This window comes from Dermochelys coriacea, chromosome 9, assembly GCF_009764565.3.
Source record: "Dermochelys coriacea isolate rDerCor1 chromosome 9, rDerCor1.pri.v4, whole genome shotgun sequence".
NCBI classification, from domain to species: Eukaryota; Metazoa; Chordata; order Testudines; family Dermochelyidae; genus Dermochelys; species Dermochelys coriacea.
Window position 1 is genome coordinate 35,267,231 of NC_050076.1, and position 16,574 is coordinate 35,283,804.

The following is a 16,574-nucleotide window of genomic DNA, read 5'->3' on the forward strand; positions in this document are numbered from 1 at the left end:
TCCACACAAAGATGGACTACAAGCCGTCAGGAACAGTATACTCGATACTGTCACGGCTAACCTGGTGGCAGAACTTTGTGACTTTGTCCTGACCCATAACTATTTCACATTTGGTGACAATGTATACCTTCAAATCAGCGGCACTGCGATGGGTACCCGCATGGCCCCACAGTATGCCAACATTTTTATGGCTGACTTAGAACAACGCTTCCTCAGCTCTCGTTCCCTAATGCCCCTACTCTACTTGCGCTACATTGATGACATCTTCATCATCTGGACCCATGGAAAAGAAGCTCTTGAGGAATTCCACCATGATTTCAACAATTTCCATCCCACCATCAACCTCAGCCTGGACCAGTCCACACAAGAGATCCACTTCCTGGACACTACGGTGCTAATAAGCGATGGTCACATAAACACCACCCTATATCGGAAACCTACTGACCGCTATTCCTACCTACATGCCTCTAGCTTTCATCCAGATCATACCACTCGATCCATTGTCTACAGCCAAGCGCTACGATATAACCGCATTTGCTCCAACCCCTCAGACAGAGACAAACACCTACAAGATCTCTATCATGCATTCCTACAACTACAGTACCCACCTGCTGAAGTGAAGAAACAGATTGACAGAGCCAGAAGAGTACCCAGAAGTCACCTACTACAGGACAGGCCCAACAAAGAAAACAACAGAACGCCACTAGCCATCACCTTCAGCCCCCAACTAAAACCCCTCCAACGCATCATCAAGGATCTACAACCTATCCTGAAGGACGAGCCATCGCTCTCTCAGATCTTGGGAGACAGACCAGTCCTTGCTTACAGACAGCCCCCCAATCTGAAGCAAATACTCACCAGCAACCACACACCACACAACAGAACCACTAACCCAGGAACCTATCCTTGCAACAAAGCCCGTTGCCAACTCTGTCCACATATCTATTCAGGGGATACCATCATAGGGCCTAATCACATCAGCCACACTATCAGAGGCTCGTTCACCTGCGCATCTACCAATGTGATATATGCCATCATGTGCCAGCAATGCCCCTCTGCCATGTACATTGGCCAAACTGGACAGTCTCTACGTAAAAGAATGAATGGACACAAATCAGACGTCAAGAATTATAACATTCAAAAACCAGTTGGAGAACACTTCAATCTCTCTGGCCACTCGATCACAGACCTAAGAGTGGCTATCCTTCAACAAAAAAACTTCAAAAACAGACTCCAACGAGAGACTGCTGAATTGGAATTAATTTGCAAACTGGATACAATTAACTTAGGCTTGAATAGAGACTGGGAATGGATGAGTCATTACACAAAGTAAAACTATTTCCCCATGGTATTTCTCCCTCCCACCCCACCCCCCACTGTTCCTCTGATATTCTTGTTAACTGCTGGAATTAGCCTACCTGCTTGTCACCATGAAAGGTTTTCCTCCTTCCCCCCCTGCTGTTGGTGATGGCTTATCTTAAGTGATCACTCTCCTTACAGTGTGTATGATAAACCCATTGTTTCATGTTCTCTGTGTGTGTGTATATAAATCTCCCCTCTGTTTTTTCCACCAAATGCATCCGATGAAGTGAGCTGTAGCTCACGAAAGCTTATGCTCTAATAAATTTGTTAGTCTCTAAGGTGCCACAAGTACTCCTTTTCTTTTTAGAAAAAATTAAATACTCTCCTCTGCCACATATTCTTGCTGGACCACTTGTTTTAGAATAAAAAGTAATCAATCCTTGGATTCAATATCAGTTGGTAATAACCAACATAAAGCTCTGTTTCCCCAACTAAGCAGAAATGGCCAAGCAATGTCCATACGTTGAACATACTCTTCTGTTTTTTGCTTTGCAACTATGTTCTGAGTGGAGATTCTCCCCTCTTAACTTCTGTCTCCGCTTAAATTAAGAGAGAATTTCCACAGATGTAAGCCCAAGCATTTCTTTAACCCAGTACCTTACAGAAAGAATGAGATATAAAGTTTGAGAAATCCTGCAACAGAATTACAGGTAGAAGTCAGGCCCTCAGCATACTAAGAGCTATTTCAAGTAGTATGCATTGAATTACAGACACTCTGATTATAAGATTAGTAGTGCAGAGAGCTTCATAATTAAAAATAATTACAGTACATGAAAATCAAAAGTAACAATTAAGCTTATGTGTAGTCCTTAGTCGAGAAGGGTGACTGGAACCATAGCATCTTATTTCTTGAGACAGTATCTGATCTGTGCCACCTTGAATAATAATTGTGATTCTCTTAAATAAGCGTCCTAGTAAATAAATGGAAGGTAATTTAGAGAACCATCATTACTGCTCAACAGTTAGTTATTGTACCAACAAGTGCCTAGTCATTACCATGTCAACTGGTCCTTACAACATTTGAGAATCTAAGTATTACTGTCACTGTTCCACCCCCATCCAACTACAAATTCTAATGACAGCCACTGCATGCAATAGGGTAACAAGGAGTTAAATGACAAAGCATTCCGCAACGTCTGTCAACTTCACTCCCCTCACCCCACACACACACACACACACACACACACACAAAATTAGGAGCAGTGCCAACTCCTTCCCTCAAATCTGGGGTGGCTCTTCTAAGAATGTTTTTATTTCTGTCACTCTCACAGCACACATACTGGAACGTCACACAACCCATCAGCCCATCTTTATTCCAAAATACTATAGCTGTTGAGAGTCAGGTATTTAATGTATTTTAAAGACAAAATCTCTCTACGTTTTTATCACTGTAGGGTCTGAGTGCACAATAACTCTGCAAAGTCATTTGTTTATGTGATATTTTGGAGGAAAAGCCCAAGCTGCAATTTGCAAAGGAGCCTAAAAGTTAGGTACTCAACTCTCATTGACTTTCAGTGGGATATGGGTGCTTAATTCCTCTTAAATTCCTTTGAAAATCTGTATAGTATTATGGCTATTTGAGGTACAACATGCTCCCAGAAAGCTTTAAAAAGCAGAAAAGAAAAATCTTTAACTCTCCCCTTCCCCGTTTTAAAAATAGTCCCTAGAAGTGCATGAGAATCATCTTATGCCCTAGTTAGTTATGCTAGGAATTACACCACGTTAGCAAGACTAGTTTAAACATGGTATAAACAGTTTGTCTGGCCAGAGTGATGGGGAATAAGATTTAAAAATACAGTGTTCCAGGCTATGCTTCTGTCACTACGTTCTAGTCTAGAGAATATTTTTTAAATGGTTGTGTTCCATCTGCACTAGTTATACAAACTGTATTTACAATGGATTCTGCAGATTAATCTCCAGGTTAGATGGAGCCTTTATTGAGACACCATAGTGGACAGTGCACAATGATACTTGGCTGTCAGTCAAGCCAGCATGTAAAGATAGACCAAGAGGACAAGATAAGCAAGGGTTAAACATCCTATAAGAGGCAAAATATTTTTTGACAGGACTGTCTTTTTAATTAAAGGGTTTAATGTAACTTGAATTTAAGCTGCAAAGCATGGACTCTTCTCCTGTTTGTGGAGGAAAGCGAATCGGACCCATCCAAGGGCAAGAATAAAAGCCTACAATGACTCAAGTGAGCTTCTGTCAATAATTCACTATACCATGGAAACTGTGATCCTTACAGCTGAATAGTATGAAGAACTAGCACATATTTCATACAATATATAGGCTTATTATCCAAGTCACATTTGTTTAGATCCAGCAAACACATTCCTAATTCTACTTAAAACACAGGGGTGGCATTTTCCGACAGTAGTAGAAGGAATACAAGGCACAATTGCAATGATTAAAAAGACAGCCAGCCTCTTGTGTTTTTAAACCATAGTGAAAAAAGGTAACTGAAATATACTAAAAATTTAACTATTTAAATGTTCTATTAAATTTCATCAAAAGGGGACGAGATGTATATGATTACATTTCCACATCCACCCACACCCAATAAAAAGGGGTGTCTGCCACTCGCCGGCTTCTCAACATGAAGATATATTGACAGATTTCAAATAAAAATATAATTTATGACATTAGAGAAAATTACTTATGTAATTATGAGGGTGCACCAATTTCTTTGCTCTTATTCAAGGGACCACACAAAAAGGTGGGGACATCTTTAACACAAAGTAGAACTCAATTTTTTGGAAGAATAACCTGAAACTTGGGAGAAAGTATTGCACATAAAATCATGATCTGATAATCTCTTTCAAGTTACAGGCAGACAACTAGAAGTCACATGAAAAAGCAGTTGAGCTAAAGTTGTGATCTGCAGCTCATGGCAAAAAAAAACAAAACAAAATAACAAAACAGCAAAATCACAACTGAAAAAAGATCCTAAACTCCAAAAGAGAACAGGGAGATTTTATTGTAAATGAAGTCAGCCAAAAGCACAAAAAACAGGGTTAAAAAGTTGATTATTCAGGAAACATACTGAAGTTCTATAATGTTCAAACTTGTGTTACTTAACAGTGTTTGAAATGAGTACACCAAACATCAAAAGGAAAAGGAGATGGGAGGAAAGAGAGAACAAAATACTAATCAAGTTGTCCTTAAGTCACTGCATCCCAGATCTCTACTCACATGGAATCGTTTCTGACCAATTGACCATTATGACGAACAGCATTTTCACTCATAGAACGTTCTCTCTTCAATCTTCCCACTGAACGAACCTGAAAAAACAAGAAGAAGTGGAAGAGGGAGACAAAGAGAGGAAGAGAGAGCGTTTTTCAGGAATGTCCCACAAGTACTGCGCTAAAGGCTGTTGACCAAATCTGCTCTCAGATACACATTCATGGCTCTCGTTGATATCAAAGTGAGTACAGAAGTGCACCTGATGGCAGAATCTGGCCCCATTTACAGTATATGGAATTGAGTTTCTAATACAGTTTATCCCAAATTACTTGGTGCTGTCCAAGACACATGAATAAATGGAATTTTAGATAGACAAAGTGGGTGATGTAATATCTTTTATCAGACCAACTTCTGCTGGTGAGCGAGACAAGCTTTCAAATAGACCTGAAAAAGAGTTCTCTGTAATCTCGAAAGCTTGTCTCTCTCCCCACCAGAAGTTGGTCCGATAAAAGATATTACATCACCACCATCTCCAACTTCTGTGGGTGAAACAGATAAATTTTCGAGCTACACAGAGCTCTTCTTCAGGTCAGGGAAAGGCACTCAGTGTCACAGATAAATACAAGGTGGAACAGATTGTTTAGCATAAGTAATTAACATATATTGGAAGGTAGTGTTTCTCAATGATTGGTCAATGGACCTGCACTGGTCTCTGAGATCTCCCTGACACAGATTAGGAAAACAGCAAGCTGGTCCCTGGTATCAAACAGGTTTAGAAACACTGTTCCCAGGGACTCTTCAAGATCAAGTGGCCTGTTAACACCCCTGCAGTCATAGGACACCAGAAAAAAAGGGGAAGGGGGAGAGGTTGGAGGGATAGTGGATTACACATTGTTGTAATAAACCATTAATCCAGCATCTCTCTTAAAACTATGATTTTCAGTGTCTAGTGAAGTTATGAATTTAAGCTCTCAGGCTCGTCTTTTGAAGGTGTTGTGAAGGCTTTCTTTGAAGATGAGGACTGAGAGGTCAGATATGGAGTGATTGTTTTGTGAAACATGCAGATCTGGTACTTTTTTCACCCATGGATGATATGGTGTTTTTGTTTTATTTTTCTGTGACAATTCATTTGAGAGTGTAGCAATTATCTGGTTTCACCCACATAGTTGTTATTGGGGCATTTAGTACACTGGAAGGGGTACGCCACATGTTGTGATAGGCATGTGTAGGACCCATGGATCTTAAAAGGTGTGTTGTGGGAGGTATTGGAATTTTAGATGAACGAGGAGGCAATCCCTTATGCCCATTACTGCTTCTATTAGCCATTCACACAATTACTGTTAGAAAGGACAATAGAAGCCCACTAAGTCTGAAACAATAAACAGTAATTCTGTGTTTTACATATGCAGTTTAATAAATGTTTGGCTGCTTAGAAAATTGGAGACAGAACATATCTATTAGGTCATCTTAGCCATCCCTAAGCCAGTGCTGTCTAGTTTCCTGAAACACATTTTTACAGCTTAATTAACAACATTTTGCTTAATATTGATTATATCAACAACGGATACTGGTTTTCATACAAGTCTGACACTTTTTTAATCCCGCTATTCTCTTGCTCTCAATAATATCCTGTAGCAATAGTTACATTGATTAATTATATACTGCGTAAAAAAGAATCCCGTTTTATCAGTTTTAAATTAAATTAATTGTCTTTCAGTTTCGTGTGCTGTCCCCTTATGCTAGTATTATAAAGAAAGGGTAAATAGGAGCTCCACATTTACCCTGTCTAAACTGCATTATTTTATACCTTTATCACATCATCTCTTATTTACCTGATATAAAACAAAGCCCCAGTTCCTTTTTAATCACTCATATTATTGAAGTTTTGCATGTCTCTAATCACTCTGACTGTCCTTTGCTGAACCCTTTCAATTTCTGCCATGTTCTATTTGAGATGAAGTGACTGGAATTGAGGTATTCAAAGTGATGATTTAAACAACCTTATGTCATCGGCCTTTTTGACTCTCCTATGCATTTAGCAAATATTTTAATTTAACTGGCTCTAAGGACACTTAGTTTCCTGAGTCTCAGACTTAATTTAGAACCTAGTGATGTGTTTCAACACATTTTGACATAAAAATCTGCATTGACCTGGACACCAAGATTTTTCCTGGTGCAATTTAAATATGGCCAAGTTACAGCATATGCATCTGGAAAATAGGGAATAAAATGAAAATACTTACAGCCAGGGCTATAAAATAGACACTTGCCTATCAGAGAGCTGGTTAGGAAATATATTTTATTTCCCACAAATAATTAAGAATTTTTTTTTGCTTTCACTGAATATTTAGGTTTTCAGTTTCTGATAACCTGAAAAATGTCAGTGAAAACAGGATTTTCTTGTGTAAATTTCTTTAGTCAAAAAAGGCATTTTGATCTTTTATTTTTAAACCAGTTCTAATGATGGTATTTAGGTTCTATATTCATTTTAACTGACATATGGTTAGAGGGTTATCTTATTACTAGTACGTGCACACATTACTTTGTAAAATATTTTTATATCTACCCATTTTTCGGTAATAAATTGATCTAGATCACAATGTAGGGATCATTCACCATCCCATTTTTCTTCTTCAGTAAACTTTCACAACTAAGAAAAAGTTAAAAATAAAATAAAATACTAGCCTCTTCACTCTGAGGTGTCTGCGGTGGGGGTCTTTCTAGATCCAGAAAATCTAGTGGTCGCTCGCTAAGTGAGATAACCCGGGGAGGAGTTTTCAATGACAGAGGTTTGAATGGAGCAGACTGAATAAGGTCCAGATCTGATGGTCTGGAAAATGGAATGTCTTCACTATTACCTGCAACAACATAGTTGAGATTACTTTAATCAATATCAAGTAAACACATTAAGGTGAAAAGTTAGTAAAAAAGTTCAAGACAAACACATCCCTCACACTTCCACGAATAGACCAAACGTTTGCAAGAAAATTTATGCCATAGGAACTAAGGAAATATAACATCAAAATATAATCAACTCAGAAAACCAAACAATTATGAAAGAAAGCTGCTAGTAGTCTCGCAGTTAAGAATATATTGAGATTTTTAAAAAGTATTTCCCTTAACTATATTTCTGTGCTTCAAAAAATCCTTATCACAACCTGTTTCTTCTAGACTAGCTATTATTTGCCTCTGTATCCCCACTGAGATATATTCCTGTCGACCATGATGAATGTGGCCACACATTCCACAACACCTGAGGAACATAACTTCAAAGTTACCTTTCAATGTGCAGCGTGATGATAATTATTGAGTGACTTGACCACAATCTCACCATCCAAATAACCTGTTCATACAACTCAATTTTTAGACAGTTGTTTAAAAAACCCCAAACATCTGAAAGGTTTTCATTTGTTGCCTTCGTAAATTATATATAAAGACACAAATGCAGGAGGGACATTTGATAAAAAATTTCTCGTTAAAATTGGGGGGAGGGGGATTTAAGATAGCCATCATATACACAACACCTAACCTTAGAGAATATGATTAAGACCACCTATCTCTCAAGTACTCCTTTTCTTTTTATCTCTCACATGGTTTTTGCTTATTAGAAGCTACATGTCATGGTTTTTGCTTATTACAAGTCACGGTTATAGCCCTTTGACACACTTATAGCTTTTGTTCACTCTTACCTGTGCAGTATTCTCTGCACATAATTCATGATCCTGGAAGCACCTGATTCGCTGAGAGCACTCTCTAACCTGCAGAATTAGGTCTTACCACAGCTCTCTTTGTTCAGATATAAAGATGAATAGAAGTTCGAATGTCTGAGTATTTCAAACTGTGGGACAAATGCATACTAGCCATAAGGACAAGCTTTGAAAAGATGTAAGAACTATAGATGTTCTTAAGCTTTTCATAATCGTATGATCAAATGCAGATTATTATCTGTAGAGCCAACTCAGTAGCAGAGACATCATCAATATGATGTCGATGCTCCTATTAAATCAGAATAATTTTGAATGATATCTAATGGGTCAGACAAAGTATATTTTTAGAATATGCTGCAGCTACGGTAGCTTATTCCTATTTTATTAAGAGTCAGAAGTCAGGCAGTAGGTACGGGTGGGTGAAATTCTGTGGCCTGCAATGTGTAGGAGGTCAGACTAGATGATCATGATGGTCTCTTCTGGTCTTAAAGTCTCTGAGTACAAAGTAAATTTTGCTGCAGTCCATTTGTAGTACTCATAATTCAGACATTAAAGACACAGTAAGAGATTGGTGCACATAATTATTTCATCTTATTGTCAATATACATTCAGACATAGCACATCAAAATTATGAAACCGTGCATGTCAACATGTTGCCTTAAAAATTATCCCAATGTCTCTGGTCAATAAAGCATTTTTCATATTTTAAGAAACTATAGAGGTCATAATTGATCAGCAGCTCCTATTTGGAGGATTGGGATACATTTCACAAGTCTTTGTTTTTGAATAATATTTTTTTCCCAAAACATCACTAAATTATTTTTTAATCCCGCAAAACAAGCTATATTGGACAGAGAGCAAATCAGGATAATGCTTTAGCTGCTATTTTTACCCTACAATGTACACATACCTGCCACTACAATCCTCTCTGGAACCTGCATAGTTACACTGGCATTTGGAAGTCCTTCTTGGATGCCCTGCTCAAGTTCAGCAGTTGGTGGAGCTACCTTTAATTTTTCTGGTACCCTCATTCGCTGGCTGATCCCTTCAGTGTACTCAATTTCATACTGAATTCGATTAATTTCTGCCATCTCAGCAGCTGGAGATGGGAACACTGCCCCATTCATTCTGATGAAAGAAAACCAAAAAGCCATGAATTATTAACTGACAGCAAAACTAAAAATTAGGTGGGTTTCTTTCTCGATGAAAGAACACAGTAGAGTTAAGTGGATAAATTTCTCCAATAACTGGGCAAATGTCAAATCCCCTTGACTGAGCACACACAGTATTTAGTGAGACTAACTCCAATGTAAATTTAAAGAGCAAAATTTCCAGCTGCAAAGGACTACAGCAATTCTCCGTATGTTATCCAAATCCCACACTGAGGCTGTGCAGGTGGTCTGTTGGCTCAATGGCGACACAGGGCTGCCTGCAATTCCTTACACAACATTGATAAGGTTTCCATACATTGGTTAAGAAGTCAGGGGCACAGATGTGTTTGTGCAACATCAGTATCCCAGGCAATGGAAACACAGGGGCTGTGGCTACTATTTCAGCCTATAGAATGGGATAGTGACTGCAGGCTGCTGGGTGGTGGATAAAGGAAAGGGATGGGTTGCACAGTAGCCTCGCAAAACAGCCCTGAGTTGGCAGGGGGACAGATTCACTTACACAGAACCCAGTTTCACCAAGAAGGAAGTTTCTCACCAATAAGCTGTCAAATCAGTTTGAGAAATTCAGCATTCCTACAACATTCCCATTTGATTTATTCAGTACTTCTAGTTTAAAGACAAGCTATTTTGTAAACTTAAAAGACTTTTTACTAATATGTATCTGATGATCTGGACAGACTAAAAATATATCTACAATACACAATCTGAGTGCTCCTGAAAATGGAAATCCTACATCTGCAGAACATATACACCATGGGCAGAAGCAGGAAGAGTTTCCTCATACTGCCAAACCAGAGTACATTATTTCCACCCTGAGATGGACGGCCCCCTTTAGGGGCAAGAAGGGAATTCAGTCTGCTTGACCATGCCTCTGTGATGAGACTGTAATGGTAATGAAGTTTTTTACAATATGGATAGTACAGATCCTAGTGGCCCAAATGAGACTACTCACTTGTATCACATTCTCGATTTAACAACTTTCTGAAAGGAAAAGGATATCTGAGCATTTCCATAAAACTATCAAGTACTGGAATCCAAACACAGAGACAGTTTCTCAAAATAAAGTATCTTCTAAGACCTGTAAGTCATTTGGGCACCTTTGGTTAATTTGCATATTAAGCCTCATATAGAGAAGTCAGCCCATTGCTGATCTGTAATTATAGTGAAACTAAGTTATTGATATATTTACTAATAGGAGAGATGCCCTTCTGGATGTCCCATTTATACCCTACCAAAAATTAATTTCAGTTATTTGTATTTTGGGTGACTCAAAAAGACAGTTAGTTTGATTACACAGGACACCAGATTAAATGATGAAGTGGAAACAAATGTAAGTGTGCCACAAGTAAGATCCACCTTATACTCTGGGTTGTGATGGGGATTCCCCAACACATGAAACCCCTGGCAATTAGAAGGAATCCCACCAACCTGAAAACACGTAACACAAGGACCAGTGATCACCCAATTAAATTAATAGGGAGTGGATTTAAAACAAAACAAAAGAAAGTACTTCTTCACACAATCCATAGTCAACCTGTGGAACTCGTGGCCAGGGGATGTTGTGAAGACCAAACTATAACTGAATTCAATAAAAGAATTAGATAAGTTCATGGAGGATAGGTCCATCAGTGGCTATTAGCCAAAATGGTCAGGGATGCAATCCCATGCTCTTGGTGTCCCTAACCCTCTCACTGCCAGGTACTGGGACTGGATGACAAGGGATGGATCACTTGATGATTGCCCTGTTCTGTTCATTCCCTTTGTAGCATCTGGCATTGGCCACGGTCAGCAGACAGGATAATGGGCTAGCTGGACCACTGGTCTCACCCAGTATAGCCAGTCTTATATATTTATATTTAAAACCTCACACCAGCAATCAGGGAAGGAAAAACGCCCTGTTTTATGCAAGCTTGCAAAAAAAATTACATTCCTTTTCCTTCATTGAGGCTGAGAACCATGCACAGTTATAGGCTGTCTGTATTAACTCCTGCAGGTTGTATGGCTCCAATAGAAGGAACTGATAGGACCCAAAAATTAGGAGCAGAAGTGACTCCATAGCTCACTGAATGGCACTCACCAGTTGCTCAAGTTGTTAGTCTCTAAGGTGCCACAAGTACTCCTTTTCTTTTTGCGAATACAGACTAACATGGCTGCTATTCTGAAATCAAGCAGCTCTGCCATACTTAAATGCATAGACTTTAGCCTCTCCCTCCACCTCACACTTTTGGTCTCACAGAGCAGATTTACCCTTCCTGCTACAATAAAGTAGCCTAATATATTGTGTCCAAAGTACATAGTGCCTTCTGAGATTTCCACATCCAAAAGGTCATGTACAGTTCAGGCAGTGGAAGCAGTAACACACTTCAAGATCTTTTGAGCTGAGAGTCCCTATGCAAATGAAAGTATTTAATTTTAACAAGAACTTAAAAATACCAAGAGTATCCTATGGCAACAGCCTTGTTAAATGGCCACGATCTATTAAGTGTTACATGTACCAGATGAGTTCTATAAAATTTTACTAACCTCCCTAGAGGTGATTCACTGCTTGTTCTTTTGTTCATTTTGAAATATTTGCACAGCTATAATTTTGTAATCAAATATCACTACACTGCAGCACAGTTTACTTTACAACACAGTAAAGTTTGGATCTGTTTTTGTACATAAGACAGCATGACAATTGCTTTTCCAGCTGTAAAAAAATAAAGAAAGAAAGAACAGCATTAGAAGAGTCAACTTCATAAATATTTAGAATCTAAGTATCAGTTTCATAATGCGAGTCTGGCAATAATTGCCAAGTATCTACAAATACAAATGCATCCGATGAAGTGAGCTGTAGCTCACGAAAGCTTATGCTCTAATAAATTTGTTAGTCTCTAAGGTGCCACAAGTACTCCTTTTCTTTTTGCGAATACAGACTAACACGGCTGCTACTCTGAAACCAATACTTCAGTATGCTCACATGCGTCTTAGAATTCAGACATGTAATTTCTGGAGAATTCATTGATTTTCTAAATGGCAGAAGGGAAAAACAGTGAGATTTCAGCTGCTCAATCCTTACAATACTGAAACTTACTAATTAAACTAGAGATGTATGTTTATGGGGGGGAAGAAGAGGAGGTCCATTATAAAAGATGTTAGTCCATATTAGAAAAAACAATAGTTAGCACAGAGACCTAAGGCTGAGATTCTGCAATCTGCTTTATAGTAGGCAGATTCCTGCACCTGTGCAAAATCACAGGGTATGTCTACACTGCACTTAAGAGTGAGCCTCCCAGCCAAGGTAGACAAACCTGTGCTAGCATGCTAAAAATAGCTGCATGCCCCAGGTTTGAGCTTAGGTGGCTAAACTGAGCCTCCACCAGTGGTATAATGTCCACGCCGTTATTTTTTAACATGCTAGCGTGAGTCACACTAACACAAGTCTGTTTAGGGGGCTTGCTTTCTGCTGCAATGTAGACAGCCTTAGTGACCGCAGTGGTAGTGCATCTGTACAGTGCAGTTTGCAGGGCTGAAGCTTAAGTCAGAAGATGTAGATGCCTATTCCACTCCTGATTTACTGTGACCTTTGACCTATCTGTGCCTCAGTTTCCTATGTAAAATAGTGACAATATTTAAACCAACTCTGTAAGCCATATTAGATCTTAAAATAGTAACAAAAAGTTCATTACCATCAAGAGAGCTCAAACTGAAAGCACAAAGTAGAAAAATAAAATTCTTAGCTCCTTTACGGTAAATGAAAAGCAGAACTGTCATTATTAACTGGAAAAATCTGAGTGGCTGAACAGTATTCAAAGTCAACTGGGGGAAAGGAAGTTTTAAGGTGACATTTACAGAACTCAGTGGTTGTAAAGTGGGGGAGGAATGAAAGTTTGAGAAAGATAAGTCATCACAAATAAAAACATGATTAATTATGCAGAATCATGGAAAAGGGACAGAGGAGGCCAATCTTAGAGTGCACACAGGAGTGTAAATGGGAACCAAGGAGGACCATTTTGAATGGGGTTTGGAGATGAAGATGAATCAAGTAGATCAAGGATACAATACGACACTGACTTCTTGGAGACAGAAAGTAGCATGCATATCCCATTCTGGATCTCCTAAAAGGGATTGTCATTGTAACGGCAGTTTGTGATTAAGGAGCGTATATGGATCTGTGTATACAAAATTAAACAAAGGATGAATTTGGACACCATGATATGGCAATTGCCAGACACAGACAAGAGAGAAGAGGGAGAGAAATAGTTTGTCATAAACGACATGACAGTTTTGGAAGCAAAGTTAAGACGATGTATTATGGTACACAGAAGATTGATTAACTGTCAGCATATCAGTCACTGAAGCATTTAGAATTAGAAGCTATGATGTAACAAAGCACTATCAGGGTGATTGGAGGGGGATGCAGAGCTACATGTCATCTGCACACAAGGGATAAAAAATGAAATGCATTCATCATGGTACATGTGTCAGACCTATTTATGCACATCACCTCTTCGCATCATGTACATGGAAGGAATGAACAAATGTTAGTGAGGCTTTGGGTTTGTATAATATTTAACGAATGCAAGAGAGCAAATGCCACTCTACCAGCAGCAGCTCTGAAGCTGCAATACATAGCGAAGATCCCAATTGGGGCAAAGAAGTAGCTTTACAAGCAAAGATCTTTATTTTTCTAGTAGAAAAATATGAGTATTGTAAAATTAGCACAAGTTAGAAAAAAAGGCTGCAGTTTGATAAGCTGCTACTTTGAAATATCCAGGCTGTCACTGAGAGGCAACACTTCAAATAATGCAGTGGACAAAGTGATAACTACTAAAGTTAAAACAGAGTAAAATGGAAATTCACTGGACTTGAGTCTGAGCTAATACTGGTATCACAGCACTGTTTTCTGCGGAATGTGTCCTGATTTACAAGGGCATAAATGAGAGGGAAAAAACAGTCCCAGTAGGTTAGAGTATTGCATAATCCTAACCACTCAAGTCTCATAACCATTTAAGAAGTAATTTTAAATTATTTTGTTGATAGAGGGTGCCCCACAATGTAGATATACCCTTAATGTTTAGGGTCTTTCAAAATGTAAAGTCAGGGGCATCCAACCCCTGAGGGGGCTACTGAAAGCAGCATCCCCTATTAAGTGAATATATTAAAATAAAATAGTGTGGGCAGAGAAAATGGAAACGCGGGGTGGGGGGGGGGGGAAACGAGAAAGAGAAAATGGGCCAGCTGGGGGATATACAAATAGTAGATGTGCAGAGAGAAAGTGAGAATGGCAGAGAAGATGGGGCGGACATAAAGAAAATGATGGGGGGGGGGCAAAGCTGGACATGCAGTGAATGTGAGTGGACTCAGCGGGGCGGGGGGGCGGTTATAACAGGCCATGGAGCAACACATGGGGGATGGGCATAACAGGGCTAGAGCAGGCCGGAGTAAGGCGGCTGCGGAGGGGGGGGAAGGGCTAGAGCAGGCCGGGGTAAGGCGGGGGGGGTAGCAGGGAGGGGCTAGAGCAGGCGGGGGGGTAGCAAGGAGGGGCTAGAGCAGGCCGGGGTAAGGCGGGGGGGTAGCGGGGAGGGGCTAGAGCAGGCCGGGGTAAGGCGGGGGGGAGGGGCTAGAGCAGGCCGGGGGGCTGCAGCTGGGTGGGGCTAGAGCAGGCGGGGGTAAGGCTGGGGAGCCCATAGTTGGGGGGGCAGAGTAGGGGGCATATTGCTGCGGGGGGGGCGCAGTTGGGATCTTCCCACCCTGGCTGCCGGGGTCTGGCGGAGCAGGCCCCAGCGTTAGCGACTCACCCAGAGGCCGGCGGGAAGCCGCCTGGCAGGCCCCGCTCGCGCTCCAGACACTCAAGGACTCTCTCTCAGTGATAAGAAAGCGTAATGCAGCCCGGGCCGCTTAGACGGAAAAGCGGACTGAATTGTCCACATCGAACCACCGTAGCCACCACTGAGCAGAGAGCTGTGTAACATCACGTGACCTAAGAAGGGGCGGAAGTGATTCTTTGGCCCTTCACCTGAGAGAGAAAGAGAGAGAGCTATGGGGAAGCCATCTTTACTGCGGTCAAACAGACCATGAGCGCTGTGTGCCTTTGTGATGCTACTGCTGTAATTGCTGCCACAGGCCCCTAGCTACATATACAGTGCTGGTCAGTAGCACTGACGGTGTAGGGTTAGGTGATAATGCTGAGTGAATGCCCTTAATGTCTATCACTAGTTATATTTTACTGTCACCAGCAATGTGGACACATTAACCCATTCTTAGAGATCAATAATAGAATAGTACTAGGAGGGGTGCTAGAACAATTTTTATAGTGGGGTTGCGGAGAGCCATTGAACCAAACTGTGAACCCTGTCTATAATGGAAACCACTTCGAGCCAGGGCGTGCTGTGGCACCCCTGCACCCTCACCACACCTATAGTTCCAGCGCCTATGAGTACTAGAATATTAATTCCATCAGTCTGATACCAGGATATTGCTTTTCAGCTAGTAAAAACAACGAAGCAGCATGGCCTAATGAATAGAGTACTAGTCATGAATGCAGGAACCTAAGGTTCTAGTTCTAGCTTAGCTGCTGTGCCAGTCAGTGCACCTTTCTCTAACTGTTTCCCTTCCTATCCTTCATCCGTCCTGTCTATTCAGATTCTGAGCTCTCTAGGAGAAGGACAGTCTTACTGAGTGTATGTAGAAGGCTTAGCGCAACAGGGCCCCGATCATATTGCCACCATAATACAAATACCTATCAAAATATCAACATAATTTTTTCAGTAATATAACAAAGTTAATAAGACTATATTGATATTAGTTAATATTACTACTGCTAATATAACAGTAATCCAGTATTAATGTTACTCACATAGGTCTTGTTCTTGCAATGCAAAATTAATGGGACACCACACCTGTAGGGGATCTAGTAGCTTGCATTGCATGATCAGAGCCAAAGTAATGGTGCTGTCTGATGGCAGCCCACTCTTTAGCCCGATTTAGCTACCAACTTTGGCAGCACATTCACATACTTTTGCCAATTTTCTTAGTTAAAATAATGAAATAAAATGATGACCTCAGATGTCTTAATTTCTCCATGTTGCAGACCTCATACCTCCTTATATACCAGAAAGAGCCCCTGAAATTTTATTAAAAACAACTGAATGCTCTATGACGATTT

General features: G+C 40.1%; 1 protein-coding gene across 6 annotated transcripts in view; it reads right to left on the minus strand.

Moving 5' to 3' along the window:
• Positions 1-15,394, minus strand: part of MFF (mitochondrial fission factor) — a 37,653-nt gene extending 22,259 nt beyond the window's left edge. For 2 of the 6 annotated variants that reach the window (XM_043491809.1, XM_038415309.2), the window contains exons 1-5: positions 15,208-15,394; positions 11,951-12,116; positions 9,166-9,383; positions 7,234-7,406; positions 4,558-4,646 (exon numbers count right to left, since the gene is read on the minus strand). In XM_043491809.1, the coding sequence (XP_043347744.1) occupies positions 4,558-4,646; positions 7,234-7,406; positions 9,166-9,383; positions 11,951-11,988 (518 nt within the window). In that variant the 5' untranslated portion in view covers positions 11,989-12,116; positions 15,208-15,394. The remainder of the gene's footprint in view (positions 1-4,557; positions 4,647-7,233; positions 7,407-9,165; positions 9,384-11,950; positions 12,117-15,207) is intronic. The other 4 variants (XM_038415313.2, XM_038415311.2, XM_038415310.1 and 1 more) reach the window with 4 other exon arrangements.
• Between the last annotated feature and the right edge of the window lie 1,180 nt (positions 15,395-16,574).